The 23,285-nt window shown below is 40.1% G+C and overlaps 2 protein-coding genes across 2 annotated transcripts in view; one reads left to right on the top strand and one right to left on the bottom strand.

Moving 5' to 3' along the window:
• Positions 1 to 277: 277 nt before the first annotated feature.
• Positions 278 to 5,115, bottom strand: zic2b (zic family member 2 (odd-paired homolog, Drosophila) b). The gene is made up of 2 exons (XM_034682790.1): positions 4,335 to 5,115; positions 278 to 2,183 (listed from the first exon to the last, which is right to left on the bottom strand). The coding sequence occupies exons 1-2, from the start codon at positions 4,855 to 4,857 to the stop codon at positions 1,552 to 1,554; spliced, it is 1,155 nt and encodes a 384-aa protein (XP_034538681.1). The 5' UTR covers positions 4,858 to 5,115; the 3' UTR covers positions 278 to 1,551.
• Positions 5,116 to 12,439: 7,324 nt separating this feature from the next.
• Positions 12,440 to 23,285, top strand: part of vps8 (VPS8 subunit of CORVET complex) — a 50,132-nt gene continuing 39,286 nt past the window's right edge. Inside the window, exons 1-8 of the mRNA XM_034681871.1 lie at positions 12,440 to 12,570; positions 15,296 to 15,364; positions 17,137 to 17,267; positions 17,960 to 18,056; positions 18,223 to 18,255; positions 20,445 to 20,499; positions 21,246 to 21,370; positions 23,139 to 23,225. Of these exons, the coding sequence (XP_034537762.1) occupies positions 12,499 to 12,570; positions 15,296 to 15,364; positions 17,137 to 17,267; positions 17,960 to 18,056; positions 18,223 to 18,255; positions 20,445 to 20,499; positions 21,246 to 21,370; positions 23,139 to 23,225 (669 nt within the window). The 5' untranslated portion in view covers positions 12,440 to 12,498. The remainder of the gene's footprint in view (positions 12,571 to 15,295; positions 15,365 to 17,136; positions 17,268 to 17,959; positions 18,057 to 18,222; positions 18,256 to 20,444; positions 20,500 to 21,245; positions 21,371 to 23,138; positions 23,226 to 23,285) is intronic.

Below are 23,285 nucleotides of genomic sequence, written 5' to 3'. Positions count from 1 at the left end.
GCTGTTTAAATGTGGTTGTATGCAATGGGTGTCAGTCCACCATTTATATACACAAGGTTACCAGAGGTCAAGTGGAGTGTATCCCAAATCACGTAACAGAATTAAAACCCAAGACCGTCAACAAACGTCAAACACTTGGTGCGGGCAGTTTCTTGCTCAAGCTCTATATAGAGATTATTGCTTTTGAGAATCAATACTTCAATGACACAGGTTCGTCCTTGCCCTGCTCAGGTACACACATCTCTTAAATCCGTCATGTTGCTCAAGGAAAACAGGGTTTCATTCAATACATTTATTGTCACAGCCGTATTGTCCGTTGCTCTTCTTACTTACAAAACTGTGAGACTAAAAAGTTCCTCTGTGGTTGTGCATCATTGCAATGCTGTGCCGAGTATGTGAGACAGTTCAGGTAAATCCTCTGCTATGTTTTCTCCCAGGTTCAAATCCAGCTTGAACAGACCTGGGGTGTGTGTATAATGTATATTGGTAAAGTAACGTAGTAACCATTTAAAGTATTCTCAGTGCAGCAGATTTGAACATAGATTTATCATTTTACCAAAACCTTACACGATATATTCTGTTTCAAGACAACCGTTTTCATGGCTGCAACATTTGATCAAAGGGAAAATACAACATGTTATTTCCATAATTTAATACACATTCTACTGTTAAAAGTAATACAGGTATGACATTTATGATAATTCTCAAATAATTGAAAAAAGATGGAGTGTAAACAAATGCTGGTGAGTTATCCGTTGAAATGTCTTTAGAGATGACGAGGTTAAGATTTGAAAATTAGTACAAAGATGTCCCACTCTCCCTAACCTGACGGCTGCAGAGTCGACTGTGATCCGATGAAACACTTTTGAACACGTTACTATAAATGTTTTGTCAGTAGAGGCTCAACTTTTCCTCCAAGCACAATACTTATGGCATCTCCAAACGGCATAGAAACCCTTCTCTGAGAACAGAACCAAACCTTTTTGTAACTGCATGTCACTGTACACTCCTTTGTTTAACTCATACTCAGATCTCACACCTGCTTATACCCATTGCATCTGCTGTTGTGGACCTGCTGAGCTACCAATCAGGTTGACACAAACCGCTTCTATCAGAGTCATGTTAGCCCTTGAACTTGCTTTTTCACCCCGGCAGATCTTCCTCACTTTAAAGGTCATCATACGTGAATCATTTCCTATTCTTTAACAGCAACAAAAGCAGTTACGTACATTCCTTGGTCCATTTCTACAATGTTATGCTCTTTAAGTTCAGGACAGGTAGCTGACAGTGATTTGTGAACATTTTTGCTTTGTTTACAAGAAAAATGGACTTCCTCTTCACCCTTCTAGAAACATCTAAGCGATCGCTTTTGGTCCACAGACAGTTTTTATTTTTTTGAGTAGAAGTGAAACCTCCACGGGTATCTTCCTTCTGAAAATGGACACTGATGTTAAATCATACAACTGCTGGTCCCAGAAAATAACAGCAACTATGATTCCACAGAAAAGCTCGCTTGCCTGTTCATCACTCGAGTTCAATAGTTCCTCCATCCTATGTGACATACTCCTCATCATCACTAGGTTCTGATTTGATGTGGTCTGGGTGAAGAAGAGGATAGTGTGGTGCTGTAGTCCTGGTACAGACATACCATTCCTTAATGTTAGACAAGTGAGGTAAGGCTGGGTTTACTGAGCGCTGGCTCCGCCTGGGGGTCCTGCCACTCTGATGCTTCTGAGCCAGCTGACTTTTCAGGCCAGACAAAGACAGATCCAGAGGCATCGCTGCTGGAGACGAGCTACGCAGCAGCAGCTTACTGTCCACTTCGCTGGCTGAGCTAATATTCAATTCATGATGAGACAGAAGCGGGAAATTTATGTGTCTGTTGCCGAAGGGTGGAGAAAGACGGTTAATCTTCAGATCCAGGGGCTCGAGGAGAGCCTGATGAGGTTGTTCGAGTTGATGAGGGACCAAGCCGTACGGGTCCTGGGGTTCAGAGGTAGGTGACAACTTGACGTGAACCTTCATGTGTTTCCGCAGGGAGCTGGGGTGGGTGTAGGACTTGGTGCAGCCAAGAGCCTTGCAGTCGTAGGGCTTTGATGCTGTGTGGACCTGTGAGTGCTTCTTCCGGTCGCTGCTGTTGGCAAATCGCCGCTCGCAAAACTCACACTGGAACGGCTTCTCACCTGCAACAGATAAATCACACTGGACATGAGGACAGGCTCGGAACGGCCCCTGGGACAGCTGAAAGGATACATCAGAGTTTTCTGCCACATGCAGTACTTCTTAAATGTTGCTGAGAGCCAAACTCTGAACTTTGTGTGTGTGGCTTTATTCTAAAAGAGGTTTCAAAGGCCGTGATTACGCAGAAATCTTTCCTAAAAGAAATCTGCATTACAAATGTTCCCTGAGTCGGTGAACTGAACTTGTTTTCCAATAAGAACCTTTGTGATTGGTTATATGGTCCTTGAATAAGAGGTTCTCATTAAAAATACAAATTAATTATAAAATACATTTCCTTTCAGAGCTGCTTTTAACTGTTCATGATGTTATAACCATTGAATCTTTTCTTAACGTGTCTCTTAATGTGTGCCTTAATGATCTGTAAAGTGTCTGAGTATTTTAAAAGTGTTGTATAAATACAAATGTTGTATTATATTATTGTTAACTATTATTCAGAGGGATAAATCAGGTTCTTTTCATGGGTCCTTGACACAATTTAAAATAAAGAACACAAGACAACATGAATATACTCAAATATCACCAGACAAAGCCACAGCTACAACACCACAAAGGAAAAATGGGGCTACTTTACAGAATCTAAAATCTAAAACATATTCTGCTTTGTTTAACACTTTTTTTTTTCATTCAATAATTCCATATATGTTCTTTCACAGTTCTGCTGTTTTTTGTGGTAGTGTATATGTTTGCAGTAGTTAATCTATTCTCTATCCTACCATAACATGGCACATTCCCCACACTTTTTATTTTCATTTTAAATCTTAATTTAAATCTACATTTTGAGATGTATATGTGAATGTCAGAATGTACATATTGCTGCTGTGCAGTTACTGACCTAACTAGTATACCACTGCTCTCTGGCCCTTTAATTTCCTCCCACGGATAATAAAGTATTTTGAAATAAATTGAATTTGTTTTGTCTTTTAGTGTCCTATAGCTACAGAATGTAACATCTACACCCTGCCATCACTGTATCATCATTTCAGTCTATTCTATTAAAGTTATATTTAAAGGCTATCTTCCTTGTCATGAAGTGAAACACAATAAAAAACATGCATAGGAATAATTCACAAATTAAATATTGTAATGCTTCTTTCAAGAGAAATAAGACTTATTAACGTGATCCATCCAGTAGTTTCAGATGTATAAACGCTACATGAAGCAGGCTCAGTCTTGCTGTTATAAATAGAGTGACAATAAGGTTACTCATTTGGAAACACTGTTAATAGACTCTAGACCAGGGGTTCCCAAAGGGTGGGTCGGGACCCCCTGGGGGGTCGCAAGACACAAATGGGGGGTCGTAAGATGTCTTCCAAAAGTTTGGGAACCCCTGCTCTAGACTATTTGATACAAACTGGATCAATAAACATCCTATCTTTGTGCATGTCTCCTTTTATCCAAGAACCAGTGCAAGACTGATCCCCCCTAAATGCACCACAGAATGCCACAGGAAGTCATTCCTGCCTGTGGCCATCAGACTCTACAACTCCTCCCTCTGACTGAACTATATTCTGTACTCTGAGCAATCCCTGCCACTTCAACCTCCTCTATATAATACCTTCATTCCCAGCACTTTTGTACATAGCGAACTCTAACTGTTCTGTGCTTCTGTATATACTTATTATTGTTATTATTAATCCAATTTATCTTATTTTATTCCTTCTTTCTATTAATATTTGACTTTTTCATACTGTGTATAAGACATTCTATAACAACTGAATCCCCCCCAGGGATAAATAAAGTATTTCTGATTCTGATCTCTGTGGTGTTTATCAGATGCACATTTCCTCCTGCACTTATCCAGACATCCTACTGCTTCCTGTCACCTTGCATGGCTTTTGAGCTGCAGTCTCATTTCAACTAGGAAACAAGGGCGCAATGAAGGGTGGACGTGAATTGGTACTGGGCTGAGCTTCCGTAAACATGGAGGGGATTCCTAACCGACTGGGAGCAATCTGTGTTCACCTCTTTATTCTCTGCTCCTGTGCAGAGGTGTCTGTCTCGACGGGTGACACGGGTTTTAAGACTATTGTGTAATAATGGCCCTGGTCTCCCAGCGCTCTGCTGTCTGCAGTCACAGAATCATAATACCCTACCAGTGTGTGTGCGTGTGTGGATCTTGAGGTTCTCGGAGCGTGCGAACATCTTGCCGCAGTTGGGGAATGCGCACGAAAAAGGCTTCTCCCCGGTGTGCACGCGAATGTGGTTGATGAGTTTGTATTTGGCTTTGAACGCCTTCCCTCCGCGGATACACTCGTCCCACATGCAGACATGACTGAGGGTCTCCAGCCCCGCTGCTACATGCTCGGTGGTGACGTGGTCCACCAGCTCGTGCATGGAGCTGAAAGTTTGGTCACAGACGGATGTGGATGTCCGCCCAAGCCTCTGTCTGGAAGAAGTTCGGTCGATCCATTTACATATCAGCTCGGTTTTAACAGTAGGGCCTTTGGAGAAATCCAGCAGGCCGTCCATCCCCCCGCCGATCCCCGTCTCTGCACAGGAGGAGATACAAGTCGCTCTCTGCTGGGGAGGCGAGACGATGCTGGAAGCCCCAGAGTTGTTGTTCCCCAACGGAGAGACGAGGCCATTGTGCCTGGCCACTCCAGCCGTCCGCTTCATGCTCGGCACGGCGGGCTGCCCCGCTCCTGTTGCCAGCTCCGATCCCCCTTTTCCACGCAAAACGAGTTCAGTGCAACACTTCAAAGGTTCATCGCTTCCGTGTTTCCTTCCTGGTGGATTTGATGAGGGGAAAGCGCATGCGGCAGTGTCTTTACCCCCCGCTGTTCAGTGTTAGATCCCGAGAGCCTCCATGCTTTTATTTACTGTGTGGCTGTGAATGGAGGTTAACAGAGTCGAAGGAATACTGCTGGCCGCGTACCAATACTATCTAGCTGCGTCCCTGTCTCCTTTCCTCGTCCACTTGTCCCCTTTCCCTCACGGATAGACTCATTTCCCCTCAGTGATCGTGTTCTGTCATGCTTTTAACATCGTAAAACCACAGTTTGTAGACTGGTAATGTCATAAATGTGTGTTGCAATGGTGAAAGGGCAAATGGCTGTAATGTAATCAGAATCAGGCCTAAATTACAAAACCACTCATTGCATGTTTGGTTTGTTTCTCCGACTAAGAACAAGAGCACCTTTTTAAAGAAATTAGGTAGTGAGAGTAATAATAATTAAAAAGATGGGAGGAGATGCACAAACATTCACACCAAAAATATGTGTTTTTAATTAAAAAAATAAATAATAATAATAATAATAATAATAATAATAATAAATTAAATCAATGAATTGATTGATCAATGAATAAATAAAAAATAATAATTAAATCAATGAATAAATACAAATAAAGAAAATCGATGAATAAATAAAAATAAAGAAATTAAAAAAATGAATAAATGAGAATAATGAAATAAAATCAATAAATACAAATAGATAAATTAAATCAAATACAAATAAATTGATTAAATCAATAAATAATGATAACTAGGCTTATAATAGCGATGATTGTGATGATAATTCATTACACATCTATAAAGAGGTCATTACATATACACCCTCAAAAAATTAACAACAGCAACAACAAAAACAATAATAATGATAATAATAACAAATAGTTCAATTTAGGAAGTAGAGTATATATGTGTGTGAAATTTGTCCATAACTACTCTGGTAAATTAAATTATTTGATATACAGTATATTAGAAAAATACAATTTTAAGTAAATCGTTAAATATCAATCAATTAATAATGACAGCTCGTCATAAAATGTTGGAACCAAAGTGGGATATATCAAGGATACATTTAGTGCTATTTGTACCACCTATATTGAAAATAATCCAATACCATTTTTATCAATCAATCAATCAAGCTTTGTTTATCAAAAAACTAAAAACAATTTTTTTTTACAAAGACTTATACCACACTAACACCTATTTGGCATCATCCGGACTTCACTGCAAATAAACTACCACTAACAGGCACAGAATGGGAAAAAAAAAAGGGATCACACACCTCAATCACATTTTTCACCACAACACTTTGTTAACATTCCAACAGCTTATGGACATTTATGGCATCCCAAAACAACAATATTTACAGTACATCCAGTTAAAACACTCAATCAAGTCAAAAATAGACATTTCTAACGCACACCTGGAACAACACCCACTACTGGACAACATCAATAAAATTGCAAAATTGAATAAACCACTATCCAAACTGTACAAACTCATATCATCCACTGACTCCACCAATACACCTCATATTCCAATAAACAAATAGGAAAAAGACCTCAACATCGACACGATAACCAGTTCTGGAACAAAACCTGTAATAACATATTCAGCATGTCCACCAGTACTAACCTAAGACTCATACAATACAAGATCATCCACAGAACACACAGCACAAAATGCACATAATAGGACATACAGGATCAGACATATGCACCGAATGCACACTCAATAAACCTGAGGACTACCTCCATGCACTCTGGCTCTGCCCACCCATACAACATTTCTGGAAAGAAGTAACCACTAAATGAACTCAATTCCTTGGCTGTAGCGTCCCACTATCCCCTTCTGTATGCATACTCGGCAATTTGGATATACTCAGAACAGACTCAACACAAATCACAACACCCCTTCTTGTGGCTCTAACTATCGCCAAGAAAACAATATTGCTAAACTGGAAAAGCAGAAAAAAAATCAAAATCTCACAATGGTTGGACCTCCTAACACAACACATATCAATGGAGCAACAATCAGCCCAACAGAACAATCAACTCGAAGAATTCTATTAAACATACTCTATAGTTCTCAAATCTGTCTTGTTGCCGGTGAAATAATGCCACAAAACAAATCAAATCAAGTCCAAAGAAAAACCAAACTACATAACACCAAACCCATTCTGCAAGAATTTCCTAAAATGCACCCAAACAGACCCACCCTCTATGTATTTACTCTTTTTGTATTTTTTTGTTGTTGTTGTTGTTGTTGTTGTTTGTTGTTTTATTTTATTCTATTTTCTTTTTTCTGTTTTGTTTTGGGTTCCTTTCCCCCCCTTTCTTCTCCTCTGTTTTCTCTCTCTTCACAAGTGTTTAAATGTGTCCTTCTATGTTTTGTAAAGTTTGTACTTGTTAGTATGTCTGTATCAATTACATGTTTACACACTAATTGGTGAATTATTAAATTAAAAAAAACAAAAAAACAAAACAGAAATGTTTTTTTTAAAAAGAGACTAATGCACACCAACAACAATAAAGCAGTTAAAGCATCAAATTAACATTAAGAATATAAATAGTTAAAATAAATAAATAAAAAAAGGGGAGGGATAAGAGTCTTAAATAAAGGCTAAACATAACAATAAAGTTGAGTAGATAAATAATAATAATTAAAAAAAAACATACAATTAATAAAATCAAATCAATATAAAACATTAAAGTAATAAAATTGTTAAACCCTACATAACATTTTATGGACCTGTAGGTATAAAGAGGACATGTCAAAGTGTGGCCTACAGGGATCGAGTCCACCATAGCACAGAGACTGCACTGCTGAAAGTAACCAATGGTCTACTGATATCTTCTCTCTGTGCTTGTTTTCTTAGATCTTCATGCTGCATCTTGTCATGGTTTGGACTCTTGTCTTGTGTTTGTGTTTTGTTTGTATTTTTCCTGTTTCCCAAGTTTGTATTTTGAACAAGGTTTGTTTTTGTATTTGTGTGGTGTTATTTTAAGTCCTGAAGTGGCTGGTGGAGGTCTCCTCTCTATGGTTTTTTTTGAAACCACCTACTACACTAGCAGTATGTACTGATTTGGCCTAAATTCAGGATGTAGTATGTGAACAAGAGCAAAATCTGCAGTATGCCAAAACTACCCAGATGTCGTACTGATTCGGGAACATGTCTCAGTATGCATCGGACCAGTCTGTCTTGCATACTGTTCCCCACAGTGCACAGCGCTAACTTTCTGCTTCTTCTTTGTCCGTATATGACGGGGGCACTCAGTTTTTAGGTGCCGTGAAAATTATTAAATTCCATATAAACCACTTCTTAACTTTTTAAATCATAAGTGATGCTAAAGAAGCAGTTTATCTGTCAGCTTGGTCGTTGTTTACTTCTGCTTTCTAAAACCGAAAATCCAGCAACACCTGACCCAGCATCCTGCAGACCAGATCCAACAGAACAGACATACTACAAACTACCTTCAGACGCAGTATGTAGTACCTACTGTATACTGCAATTATGGGTAGTATGTAGCAGGCGATTTTGAAAACAGCCCAATTATGTCTCTCATCAGTGGCAGTGAGTCCAGCCCTGGCTCCTGGAAGCTGCCAGTTCTTGCTTCTCTGCGGTATCAAGTCTCTCTCAGGTGTTTCAAGCTTCATGCAGTGTTCTCTTGTGTTAAAACTGTTGTTATTTCTGCTCTTTTGTTGCTACAGTGCCTTCCATGTAACCCTCATTGCCTCCGCTTCAACTCAGCAACTCACCAACGCCTGGTAGATTTCTGCTTTCAACATCTCAGACAATCTTTAGTTTCTGCAGTCAGTCTGTTCATTACCTTTTACCCCGTATGAGTCAAAGGACCCAGACTGGATTCAATGAGCTGTCTTGAACCAAGGACCCCTGCTGGGTAAAACTGATCAGCTGCTAAATGAAATCATGGCCTCTTTATGAGGACTCAGCTTGAATGCTGTGCTCCTAAAGTCCCAGCTCAATCAGCTCATCTTTCAGACTCCTTTAGCCTCTTTGAATACTCCAGCAGTGAGACTCCCCCTCCTTTCATTAGGGACCCTTTTGTACCTCCTCCATTACCTTGCTGATTTGGGTTCATGTGGTTGTTTCCTGCTTCAGTGTTTTCTTGTATGTGACCAGCAGCCTTCTTCTTATCCCTCTGACAGGTCTAAGGTAGCTCATGTCATAAATGGAGAGAAGGCAGTGGGCTACTGTTTGGTGTGGGAGGTTATATCACCTGTACTCGACTCTTCCTCTAGTTTCTCAAGCAGAATTAAGTGGACCGTCACAGCTTCCTGCACGCTGGGGTGCAGCGCATGTCATAGTGTGGCTAAAGTTGGGTGTGCAGCAGCTGCAGAGTTTGTAGTGTATTCTAGAGAAAGAACAGTCTGAATTTCTAATTTTCTTTGAATGCAACATGAAGTGTGTGCACACTTGCTTTCCATCACAAAAGCTCCAAAATGACATTTCCTTTGTCAAACCAGAAGAAGCTTTAAGTCTGCTATGTCAAGAAGCATCCCAAAGCTGCCAAAGAGAGGATGAAGGACAGAGGACAGAGGAGAGAGGAGGGGAATAAGAGGAGCAACATGCACCGATACATAGGAGCAGCCTTTGATTGGACGCTTCTGTTAATCAGACCTCCCTGAAACTGAAAGTCTGAGTTTCAGCTATATTTAAAAAAAAAAAACAAGTCTTCAAATAGCTGCTGAGAAAACTAAAAACTGTCTTTGTATGTTTTACAGGACATAAGGGTGAAAATTTAGAGCATAAGCAAAGACAGATGCAGACGCGCACAGGGGAGAGCTGCACGAGGTTTAACATGGAGGATAATTACTGACTGAAGTGACCAACTAAAATAAAACGTATTTATAAGCATTATGAATCCTCTACAGTTCTACTGGAGTCTCTTATTACAGTGCAAAAATATAGAAAATAACCTGCGTGATAGCTGGAGCATGTTTGGATGAGAAAAAAAGTACTTCCTGTATTCCACAAAGATGGAAACATCCATCTTTCATGGCTCACCCTTGTCAAACCTCCAGGGTTAAGTTATTTGATTTGTCTCTCCTCATGTTTCTTGTCCTGTGAGTCCAGTGGCGGTTCTGGGGAGGGGCCACTGCCCCTGTAAAACTGAACCTAGACCCCCCTGTGGCCCCCCCTCCACACTTAACAAATATTATACAATAAAAAAAGCTTTGAGCGCTAAGGGACTCATGTTGAGTGTAAACAGTCAAACAGCTGCTGTCAGTCTGCATTTTGATATAGTACACAGTAGTATATATGTCTAGTATATAAGGATGCACTGATGTTTTGCCAGTTTGTTCTCAGCTGGTCCTCGCCCTTCTCAGTCTCTTTTGGCAGGGTTGAATGTGTCTCTGACAACACCCTTGTCCCCAGCCTGGCCCCCCCAGTAAAATTGGTCTAGAACCACCACTGTGTGCGTCATGTTTTTTTTTTGTCACTGACCCTTGTCTCTTGTTTCAGATACATTGACTTCCTGCTCCCCTGTGTTTCCTACTCTCCTGATTACCCCAATGTGTTGCACCCATGGACTGTATAAATAATGGACGTAGTATCCGTGTCGTCACCCATCTGTTCCTGAGAGCTGTTTTGAAGCCAATCGTCGGTGGCAGCCATATTGGTAATGCGGAACTCAACCAGGCATAGTGTGACGTAAAGAGGCAGGGTTTGAGCCTCCTCACCAACAGCTATGTTTTCCCGCCTGTCAATCAAGTCAGTCATGTCCTTATTTGGGCAAAAACTTGTAATCTTAATATCTTCTGATCCCTAGCGTTATATCAAAAATTCACCCCCCGTACAGTGTGTGCCGATAGAGAAATTAGTTACATAGAGCCAAGCTGTTTTTTGAGCCAGGCTGTAAACATGTTTATTTCTGCTGTAAAGATCGTCTTCTTTGAATTGGTGTGTATGTGGTTTCCGGTGTTTCTGCAGCCAGCCCCAAGCGGATTCTCGATAAATTGCAGTTTATAACACTTCCGCATGGGCTTCATTTTTTGAGACTGGAGGTTGCCCCTTGGTTGCACCTGTGTCTTGATAATTCCACTCCCAGGGTGTACTTATACTGATAAGAGAACGATTCAAAATGTTTCCTGCCAATCACAGCTTTATTTGGAATATCAAAATAAAAGTATAAGCTAAATTTCCAATGGTTTTTATTCAGACATATTTTGAGGTCTATCAGTCTGAATCTTAATATTTGAGTGGAAACAGGATTGTCAATGTGAAATATATTTTAAAGCTAGGGTTGGCAGTCACGGAAAACTAGCATGAATTTGAATGTAGCATGAGCTCCTCCAAAACGACGCCCCTGCTCACATGCACGAGCGCCGCTGATTCGTGACCATATGATGGTGACCGATTCAAAACCGGTCCTCAGCACATGGTTTGTGTTTTGCACTATGTCAACTCATGTCTCACTCAGCGGTAAGAAAACACCAAAACATTCTCATAGTGAAAGTTAAAAACACAAACAAACATGAAATGTACGCTTTGCAGGAGGCGGGCAGAACGGCAGGACGGGATTTGATTGGTTTCATCATTTGGCTCCTGATGGCAGGGATTGGTTGGTGTTTTCCCAGGTTTACTCCGGCTGTAGGTAGCACCTTTTTTCACTCTTTTTTAAGAACACATTATGTATTGATTACCATCGGGACATAAAGATCATTTTAACCAGTATAACAAAAAGTGGATCTAAATCTGACTACCAACCCCAGCTTTAATTCTTTTTTCCAAGGCACCATGACTTTATGTTCTGATATTATTGTAGTATGTTTGTTTATTCAAAATAAAGTATGTTTATTTTCTGCATTATTTTTGTACGGGACAAGACTTTTGTCCAAGCAAAATCTGACCGTTCTGTCCTAATTAAATGAAAAAAACTCAATGAATGATAAAAAACTTGATTATGGTATAATAAGTATAATTTAGAAAGCTTTGCCTCTTATATAAGCCATTTCTGATTCCAATTGATCACCTACAAGTAGAGTTCTTATTTGTTGTTCATATAACTTGGATAAGCAACAAAACTTTTGTCAGGGCCTGTATATTAATTCCTTGCTTGTGAACATTTTTATATTTCAGACGTCTTTTATTTTGAAAATCACTGGTACATTCCCTTTCCGCCAGAATGTGCGGTTTGTAAGTTTGTTTCAGGACTGGTAAAAATGTTCCATCACTTGGAAAAGTGTTTCTGATTTAGTAAATTTGTTTTCTTAAATGTGAATTTGTTTTGCTCTTGGTAAAAGTGTTTAATGTCATTTTGTTTTATAAAATATTGAAACATTTTCCTAAATGTAAATTTGTCTCCAGCTTTGTAAAAGTGTCTCATCCTTTAAAAGTTTGCATCGCACTTCCTATTCACCAGAAATAAATTAATAGTGAGCATTCTGGTCCTCCACGCCGACAGGGGGCGGTATTGCACAGAAAGGCTGTTTTCAAACCAACACTCCTGTTAGAAAAGGGACGAAGAAGAAGTTGTGTTGACTTGTGATCATGCTAACCAGAAATGTCGGAGTCTCCAGACGCACACAGCTTACTCTCAGCTTCTTCTCAGCTCAACCTGATGGAGGTGGAAGCGGTGAGGCATTGTCATTGTGATGGTGTACTAAACAGAGATTAGATGTGAGATTATGTCATTAGATGTTTCTTAGATGACTTACTCTGGTGCGCAAAGAGCTGCTGCGCATTAACGTGAGGTTTCCCCTGAAAGCTTTCAGACTCTCTCTGACTTTAGGAAACATCTTTTCTGATTCTTTAAGGTTGATTTAATTCATAAACGTTTCAGACAACATGTTCGCTGTGTGTGAGCACAATCACGTGATTTACCCTGCAGCCTTCAGCCTTGTTATTATAGCCTGTGTTCATCCAGCGGCGGTGTCACTCCCAGGGTTCAGTGTAAATGCTATAACAATGCTACTCTGATGTGTTTCAGATTTACACATCATGTCATTTATGTGAGGGCAGGGTCAGGTGTAGTGCCGAGAGAAACCTGCCCACTGTGATGAGCGTGCGTCTCCCGAGAGCGCGCACCACAACAGTGAAGTTGGTGTCTGATTCGTAGCTCCCAGGAAGGTTGAGGGATTGTCTGTTTTTCTATTTCAGTATGCTTATTAAGGAAACACAAGATCTCCACATAGACATTCATATTTTCATATAACAGTACATTTCAAAGGCCTGATCTCACAGTCTATAGTATGAATGAGGTGGATTATTCATTCCTTATCATCAGGAGAGACTGTCTTCATCAGAAGTTAACAGCAGAGCAAGAACTTATACCATCCCCACCCTCCTTCAACCCTCCCAAGGAGCCACCTGACAATGCGCACAGAGTTTATTGTTCCAGCTCTGCAAAAAGGAGATCAGTGGGTGCCATGTCTGTTTTTAAGAATAAATCTAATTCTCTCTATATGAAGTGTTTCTGTCATCGCAGTGATCCACGGTTTGAGAGTAGGTGTTTCTTTCTTCTTTAAAATAGGAGGTTCAGTTTCGTAGCAGTGAGCAGACATTGTTGAGCAACTTGGAGATTCCTGAGCCTTCCGACATCCCAAAGATAATCAAAATGGGATCAGGTTTGATCTCAACCCCAAGAACTTTTGAAAGAAAATCCAGTCCAGAAATTCTGCAAGCTGGGACACATGGCATCACTGTGTATTCAAGTTGTTTCTGTTCATTTATCACAGTGTGGTGGAGAAAAGCTTCAGATTCAGTGAGCTAAAGGGCCCGTTCTGCTGGGTGGATCCACTTGGACTGATGCATGGCTCTAGCTTTTTCTAGAAACAGTCCTTCTAAATGCAGGATAGTTCCTGTGGGTTTGTTTTAAAGCATTTTTTAAAGGTTTTTTCTCCATCGGTTAAAATAACTTGCTCCCATTGTTCCCTGGAATCCTCAAAGCTGTCTGTCTCAAGATATTTAACCCTTCCAAACAGTACTGGACGTATGATCCATGCATTCTTTGTTCTATGGGTCACACACACTCAGACTCCCTGACCCTGAGATGCTGGTTGTCTAAACACCATTTTTTTGGTGTGTTTCTCCAGCAGCCGGATAATCTCATGTTCCACACATGCACATGTATCTCTGTCCGTGCTCCTCGGCCCTGTGATATACAAAGGTCGTCTTCAGGCACATTGTCTCTGTGACAGAGAGAGATGCTGCTCCTCCTCTGTCTGATGCTGTGCGTGGAGTTCAGTGGTGCTTTCTGAATTCATCATTAGTCGTCTCATCTCTGCGAGCTCTGCTGCTTTCCCAGTTCAAACTTCTCTTTCTGCAGTCTTATGAAGTATTTCTCTCCTGTAGATGTTATCCTGCTCTGATCTCTTTCTGGTGTGGAGGACACTGCTGGATTCAAATTCAATTATATTATGATTATTATTATAAGCATAATAATAATTATTATACTTGTTATAATACTTATTATAATAATTAATATTTTTATTATTATTATTATCATTATAATACTTATTATGATTATTATTACTATAATTATAATACATATTATTATGATTATTATAATAATACTTATTATTATTACAATAAGTATTATTATCATTATTGTTGTTATTATTATCATTATTATATTAAATTATATTGTATGTTTTTATATGATATGATGTTCTATTATATTATATTATATTATATTATATTATATTATATTACATTACATTACATTACATTACATTATATCATTTCTCTGGCTGCTCTTGTACGACGTCTACATCAGCCAAAAGTGCCACAATGTACTTCATGGATGGTGGTGTGAGGACTAAGGTTATACAGATTGCTGTTGCTCTTTTACATGCCTTCCTGTGCATTAGGATGATTCATCAGTTCATTGCACTTTTTTTTGTCCAATTCAATATCAATTTCCGTTGTAATGAATTGTCCTGTTTTCGCACTATATTATCATTTAAAGCCTGAACTTGAGCGCATGATCCTCCTCGACTGTGTTGTAATTCAGGCTGATACCACGAGATGTCACCCTGTCATAGTTACTATGAGAGAGGAGAGTCAAAGCAGAGATCGCCTCCTGCCTCTGCATCATGTGACGTGTAGGTGCTGGAGACAGATGGAGAATATCTCAGCAGCTGCAGTAGTTTTCATTCAGTACGCTCAGCTCTGAGAGATGAGGATAACTGAGATATATTCAAATCAAACTTCCTCAATCTTACAATAAGATCTTTGTACTTGGAGTTTATGTAGATTTGAACTCTAGTCACTTAAGTTGCACTCCTTTAAAGCTGTAAATCTGCACAGAGAAAGATGGACTTCTTCCTGACTGTTATCTTTCTTTCATCCTTTTTAAGATCGACGATAAGGAGTTCGATATTCCCCAAGTAGACACACCTCCGACTCTGGAAAGCATCCTCAATGAGGTAAAGTATGAGTTTCTTTTTGACTGTTAAACTGCCAAACACTCTGCCATCTGTTGACTTCATGCAGTTTTAGTGGTGTTAACCAAATATCAGGGGTGTGACCAGCTCTCATGTCACGTGATCTCAAGATTATAAAGCCTGATCATGTTTATAATCAAGGTGATTAACTGTCTTGCAAGATAAGTATGTAAGGGTTTTTTCCTGCATAATAAAATTAGATTGAGTGTCTTCGTGAAGAACGCTGTTTTCTGTGAATCTGTCATTTTTCAACTTCAATCTCAATCTTTATTTGTATAGCGCCAAATCACAACAAACGTTATCTCAAGACGCTTTTACAAACAGAGCAGGTCTAGACCACTCTATGTCAAATTATGAACAGAGACCCAACACCAAGACAGGGATAAGACTCAGTCTGACCCCACCTTAATCCATCATGAGCATTGCACATCGCAGTATTTAGCTAGTTACAGTGGTGAGGAAAAACTTCCTTTTAACAGGCAGAAACCTCGAGCAGGACCAGACTCATGTTAGACACACATCATGCCTCCACTGAGTTGGGTCTGGAAAGACAGATAGAGGGGAGTAAGAGAGAGAGGTGATAGTGATGAGACGAGTCGTAGAAGCTGTTGCCGCTGGAGTCCAGCACGTCCGTATCAGCTGGAGTCCAGATCGTCCGCAGCAGGAGGACGTCTACGGCAGCTCAGAGGATTTTTAACTGAAGTTCTGGCTTCACACTGATGTGGTGGTGGCGCTGTATCAGATCAATCTAGTGCAGAAGAAAAGGCCCCTTTCCAAAACAACCAAAGAAGAAGAAAAGTAAAAGTGCTCTGATAAAAGTGTTTTGTGGCTTCTATACTGAAAGTTGAGTTGAGTCTGGAAACACTGACAGATAATCATCTTGGTATGGTGTCAGTGACCAAAACCACTCCTTGGTTGATTTAGGAAGTGGGGACATGTGTACTAAAGGGAGGCCTAATCGTAATTAATCATGAGGAGCAATGTGAGAGAAGGCCAACTGGGGACCGGGAGGGGGGACACTCGTGCTTCATGGTCCAGGGCAGCTGGAACTAGTCTGAATGCACTGGAGATCAGCAAAAAGCAGCGGTGTGTTTTGGTGAAAGTCAGGGAGAACATTTTTTAAAGAGACTGACGACTATACAAAATTAGCACTTGTCACGCATGCCACAAGCTGAAAGATGAGATAAGATAATATTTTATCGATCCCTCTGGGAAATTTGGTCAGTGGCATAGTATCAATCAGAAATGTGCTTGTGCAGGCAAACAGAAGGAGAGTGCAGTGAACATGTGCACACATATGTCATGGTCTGCTCCCTAAGTGAACAGTTCTGCAGAAATGTTCTCATTGAGAAAGATCTCTGAGCCTCTACAAACAGACCTCTCAGCATGTGTTAAATGTATTCAATTAAAAAAATCTGTACTTGAAAAACAGAAGGATTTTTCATCCAGGCAAGTGAAAATAAACAAATTTGGTGTTTTGCATCCTTGATTAGCAGTTTTTTTTGTCCTTTACAAAATGAATACTTCAGAACTAAGCTCTGTGTGTGCGTGTATTTGTGTGTGTGTGTGTGTGTGTGTGTGTGTGTGTGTGTGTGTGTGTGTGTGTGTGTGTGTGTGTGTGTGTGTGTGTGTGTGTGTGTGTGTGTGTGTGTGTGTGTGTGTGTGTGTGTGTGTGTGTGTGTGTGTGTGTGTGTGTGTGTGTGTGTGTGTGTGTGTGTGTGTGTGTGTGTTCTTTCCCCCCTGTGTGTCTGTAGCTAGAGGACGAGGAGGAACCATTCGTGTTGGAAGACACCTGTGTACTAAACACAGACAACATCGATGCTTACTCCTGTGACACCTCATCTCTCGCCAGCTCGGACAGTGGAGACCCAGCACACCTTAAACGGCATGAGCACACACACACATGAACACACACGTACAAATGCACACACACATAAAAAAAACAGTGGTGTAATGCACAGTACATAATACATATATCCCCAACTACTAAGACTGGATGTGGGATGAATAAAGTGATGCCATGGCCTGTATTGGCACACACTAAACATCAATTCAACAGTTTAATCTGAAAATGCATCTTTGAGCATTGTGTGATAATTTCCCTCTATGGTGCATTATATCTAAGGTTGTTAGGCAGCTTATTGACAAGTGGGATGAGACGTGTGGCTTCTTTTTTCCTGGGCATCCTGAGAAACACAAATCCTAAAAGCAGTTTACTTTAGCTCTGTAACTGGTCTCATTTTTCAGAGCATCACCTGCAAGAGTAAAAACTATACAACTTATCTAGATGACTAACAGTCGTTGGTACTCACTGTAGACTCCAGATCAGAGGTCCTCCAGTCTCAGTGCTGATTATTGATGAATTAGTATACGTCCTAAAGTAACAACCAAGACAACCAAGCATGAGTTTGCCTATTTGTCTGTCAGTCAGAAGATTTACAATATTTATATCACTTCTTTTTACATTTTTGTCTTTGCATGTTCAAGATAGAAACCCTGTAAAGTCTTTGTTGTGTTTATGTCTTATCTGTTTCCGTGTATGTTTGTGTTTATGTCTGGTTTTCCTCATATGAGAAGGAAGAGGAGGACATTGGATTTAAACACAGCAGTCCATGGGTCTGTTCTTCGCCAGAGTCTGCTGAAGGGCATCTCCGCACAGATCGTCTCTGCTGCCGTAAGAATATCACACATGTACACAAAACACAGGTCTCCTTGATCTTTCTCCCCTGGCAGACATGTAACTGAAGTCTGTTCCTTAGTACATATCTTTAGAATTGTAATTCTAAACACATGCTTTAAGATTGTTTCAAGGATACCAAATATTTGTGTTTCCTTCCCAGGACAAGGTTGATGCTGGACTGCCCACTGCGATAGTGAGTATTTATTCATCAAAGCAAAAGTGAATTTCATTTCCAGTGAAAGCATTTCCTGTAAAATCATTCGTCTTTTGTTGTAAATTTATAACAGATTTCCTTTGTGTTTATTTTGAAATATAGTATTTGTTTCTGAATTTGCACTCTCTGCCTCTGTACCTGGATGTCTCTAAACTTCCTCCATCTAAACCCAAATAAAACTGAAATACTGTTAATCAGACCTGACACCTTCACCACTGTAGTTCAACAGTCTATTTGCCCATTAAAATAAATAACCACTCCACTGCAATAAATCTAAGAATCACTTTTGACCAACACATGACTTTTGACCATCATATCACCAAACTCATCCAGTCCTGTTTCCTGCAGCTCAGAAATGTAGCTAAAATCAGACCAATGCTTTCTCTTTCCAACCTTGACTCCCGTTTAGATTATTGCAATTCCCTTTACACCCGCCTAAGTCAATCATCTCTACACCGCTTAGAGTTAATCCAAAATGCAGCCGCCAGATTACTAACTCGAACCAGCTGTCAGTCCCATATCATCCTGTTCTTGCATCACTCCACTGGCTCCCCATTAAATTCAGAATTTCAAGATCCTTCTAACCACATACAAAGCTCTGCATGGTCTCGCCCCCGAACTCCTCGTCCCTTATTCCACCCCTCGTCCACTCAGATCAGCTAAAGGTGACCATGCTTTTTCCATCTACACCCCCTCCCTCTGGAACCTGCTCCCTCATCAGGTCTGCAGAGTCTGTTGACAGCTTAAAGAAACTACTGAAAACACATCTGTACAGACAAGCCTTCATAGAACCTCCCATCTAATTTCTACAGTTGTCTGTCTATTGCTTTGTCTGATTATTTCTGCAGATGTATTTTCTTTCTATCTTACTTGTTTTATTTTTTTGTGTCTGTGAAGGACTTTGTAACCAAGCGTTTAAAAAGGGCTTTAAAAATACATTTTTACTTACTTACTTACTCTAATGTGCGACCTGACTATCAAACTAATGGTTCACCTTTTTAGCATTTAAAACATCCAAGTTGAAGAACATTTTTTTACTTTTGTTGAAAAATGTAAACAAGATGAGGTAGAAAAGCAGGGAATATCACAATATGCAATGTTATTATAGTGTTTATACATGTTAACTTCAGTTAGGGCTGGGCGATAATTCGATAACTATAATTATCGTGATGTAATTTTTCTCAATATGAATATAACAAATGTTCAATAAAAATTTGATATAACTAAACCTGTAATTTTACCCCCCAACCACTTGAAAGGGGGGCACTAATGAGCCTTAGACGCTAGTGGCCACCCAACATTAGACAAAATAAGAAGACTGCAATTAACAGCCAATCATGTCGCAGGGTGAGAGGTAGGCGGGGCTTAAAGACGTTTGGAGCGGAATGTAAACGGCTGAAACGTGCGACAGTGGCAAGGAAGAAAACTCAAAACCTAGCAGCTCAAAGCAGAGTCGTTAGTCTGACACTGAGTCGACTCTGTGTTAACTTTTAACTTCATACACTTCATTAAATATACTTTCAGGATGTGGGTAGAGGAAGAGCACAGAGACAACTTCTGCTGTGCATTTCTAACATGTTTAATGTCCACCGTGACTGCAGGACAACTGAACACTGAATTACCATGATGCATTCACTGCACTGTGGGAAACAACAACACTCTGCCTGTAACCCTTAGTAATCTTAAAGGGGAGAGCACAACTCAAAACAATACTCTATAAACTGATACACAGAACATAATTGTATATATTTGTTTTGAATTTAAATCAAATTATGCAAATAACCTCAACCTGAGAAAAATAAGAATCTGCAAACTAAAATTTCACAAAAATCTCATCTTACACAATAGACCTGCTTCCTGTTAGCAGCGTCAGAAATGATGGATTCAAGAAGCTCATCAGAAAACTAAATCCAGATACAAACTAACAAACTGTCTTCAACTTTCACTCAGGAGCAAAAATCTGCCTTTACATTTAAATGAAATACTGATTTGATATTTATCGTGATGACATCTTTTTCAGTATCGCCCAGCACTAGTTGCTTTGCTTATGAAATACTAATCGTGCAGGGGGAGTCAGTGTTTTCATGGTCTTCATGTTCACCTTTTATTTTTGTACTTGCTCTCTGGAATCACTACTGAACTAAGTCTTTTCTTGTGTTGGTATTCAGACGGTCTCTGGTGTGATTGCTGTGGGAACGTCTCATGGTCTGGCTCTGGTCTTTGGTAAGTCCAACCTTATCACCCACAAGTACATTTAGTCTCTCGTGTTCAACTGTGTAGGATAAAGTTGTTCTTTCTGCAACATTTTATAAACTGGCTTTGAGGTTGTTGAACAGGTGAGCAGGTTGAGCTGATGTAGACGAGTGTTGTTGTTAGTTTTGGAAACCTGATATCCTCGACATCCTGCACTAGTCCAGTCTTTGATAGTGCTTTCTACAGAAGCTAACGGTTTAACCTCACCTTACGGTCTCTGGTCTCAACAAGCAGAAGCTAAATGTGTCAGAACTCTTGGCGGGAGATGTCTGCAGGCCTGACATGTGTCTCTTTTGTAATGCTGACTAAATGATGCCTTTGCAGGAAAAGGTATGAACATCCCTCTTCGATGGGTCACCACTGCTTTTTGTTTCCATTTTGTTCAACCTGACTGGCTCCGAGTGGCGTCACCAATCATGTCCCATTATTTGGCTTACTTATTTTGATGCATGCTGTGCTGCCTGATTACAAAGAGCTGTTTGGAAGCTTTAACATTGGTTTACCAGCTCTTCATTTCGTGCCAGTTTATTATCTTTATGTGCTGATTTATTCCTTTTCTTTTTCTTTAAAGTCCATACATGGAAAAAGTTTGAGTTTTTCATTTTGATTAATGAACCATTCTCACCTTTTTTTTTTATGGATTACCTGTGTTCACCTTTACTCGTCCTCTGTACTCCTGACTGAGCATTTCATGTATTCTTCATGTTCCTCTCCAGATAACAACCAGGCTCTGAGGCTCTGTCTGGGTACCAAGTCAACGGGAGCAGAGTTCGGGGCTGTTTCTGCTCTGACCATCAACCATGACTGCTCCAGACTTCTCTGTGGATTTGCCAGAGGACAGGTGAATACTCAGAGTCTTATATGAACAGGTTCATCCTATCAGATTACAATATCATGAAAAAGTTCAATATTTTCAGTGCTTTCAGGGAAGTTTACTCTTTGCATAGCCAGGTTTTAATGCCAGTCAAGTCTGCTTTTAATGCTGTGCCAATCAATCCATCCATCCATCCATTCATCCATCCATCCATCCATCCATCTATCCATCCATCCATCCATCCATCCATCCGTCCACCCTTCCTTGCATCATCCATCCATTCATCCTTCCTTCCTTCAATCCATCCATCCGTCCATCCTTCCCTCCAATCTTCCTTCCTTGCATTATCCATCCATCCTTCCTTCAATCCTTCCATCCTACCTTCAGTCCTTCCATCCTTCCAGTCTTTCTTTCTTTCTTTCTTTCTTTCTTTCTTTCTTTCTTTCTTTCAATCATCCATCCATCCATCCATCCATCCTTCCTTTCTTCTTTCCTTCCTTCCTTCCTTCCTTCCTTCCTTCATTCCTTCCATCCATCCTTCCATACTTCCTTGCATCCATCCATCCATCCATCCATCCATCCATTGTCTTTCTTTCTTTCTTTCATCCATCCATTCCACTCCTTCCTTCCTTCCTTCCTTCCTTCCTTCCTTCCTTCCATCCATCCTTCCACACTTCCTTGCATCCATCCATCCATCCATTGTCTTTCTTTCTTTCTTTCTTTCTTTCTTTCTTTCTTTCTTTCTTTCTTTCTTTCTTTCTTTCTTTCTTTCTTTCATCTTTCTTTCATCATCCATCGATCCATCCATCCATCCATCCTTCCTTCCATCCATCCATCCGTCCATCCTTCCCTCCAATCTTCCTTCCTTGCATTATCCATCCATCCATCCTTCAATCCTTCCTTCAATCCTTCCATTGTACCTTCAGTCCTTCCATCCTTCCAGCCTTTCTTTCTTTCTTTCTTTCTTTCTTTCTTTCTTTCTTTCTTTCTTTCAATCATCCATCCATCCATCCTTCCTTTCTTCTTTCCTTCCTTCCTTCCTTCATTCCTTCCATCCATCCTTCCATACTTCCTTGCATCCATCCATCCATCCATCCATTGTCTTTCTTTCTTTCTTTCTTTCTTTCTTTCTTTCTTTCTTTCTTTCTTTCTTTCTTTCTTTCTTTCTTTCTTTCTTTCTTTCTTTCTTTCTTTCTTTCTTTCTTTCTTTCTTTCTTTCTTTCTTTCTTCCTTCCTTCCTTCCTTCCTTCCATCCATCCTTCCATACTTCCTTGCATCCATCCATCCATCCATCCATCCATTGTCTTTCTTTCTTTCTTTCTTTCTTTCTTTCTTTCTTTCTTTCTTTCTTTCTTTCTTTCTTTCTTTCTTTCTTTCTTTCATCCATCCATCCATCCACCCATCCATACTTATTTGCATCCTTTCATCCATTCATCCATCCATCCATCCATCCATCCATCCTTCCTTGCATCCATCCATCCATCCATTGTCTTTCTTTCTTTCTTTCTTTCTTTCATCCATCCATCCATCCATCCATCCATCCATACTTATTTGCATCCTTTCATCCTTTCATCCATCCATCCTCCCCTCCCTCTATCCATCCACACTGCCCCTTTAAAGCTCCTAAATGAAACATACAGAGACCGTAGTGTAGCTGTTAAAGCTCACATTGACTGTAGGGACCCCCTCAGATGTGCATTAGTCTCTTGGACAGCTCTTCTGAATCTGGGGTTGAACCTAACTCTGGTTAAATCTTGACATGTCGTTTTGTTCCTCTGAATGTCTGCTGGGTTAGATAACGATGTGGGATCTTGCCAATGGAAAGCTCTTGAGAACGATCAATGATGCCCACCCTCCAGGGACAGCTATACTACATGTGAAGGTAAATTCACACACACATTCTCTCTCTGACAAGGACACATACTTTTTCATGATTTTTTGA

Source organism: Notolabrus celidotus, chromosome 4, assembly GCF_009762535.1.
Source record: "Notolabrus celidotus isolate fNotCel1 chromosome 4, fNotCel1.pri, whole genome shotgun sequence".
Lineage (NCBI taxonomy): Eukaryota > Metazoa > Chordata > Actinopteri > Labriformes > Labridae > Notolabrus > Notolabrus celidotus.
The sequence above is the reverse complement of the archived record's forward strand: the minus strand, read 5'-3'. Positions and strand labels throughout refer to the sequence as shown.

What these genes read in the sequence shown, in the direction of transcription:
- zic2b (XM_034682790.1), bottom strand. Translation starts at nt 4,857, where the DNA reads ATGAAGCGGACGGCTGGAGTGGCCAGGCACAATGGCCTCGTCTCTCCG. An exon ending in CCACACACGCACACACACTG is followed by an intron (nt 2,184 to 4,334) that starts GTAGGGTATTAT and finishes TATCTGTTGCAG; the next exon opens with GTGAGAAGCCGTTCCAGTGT.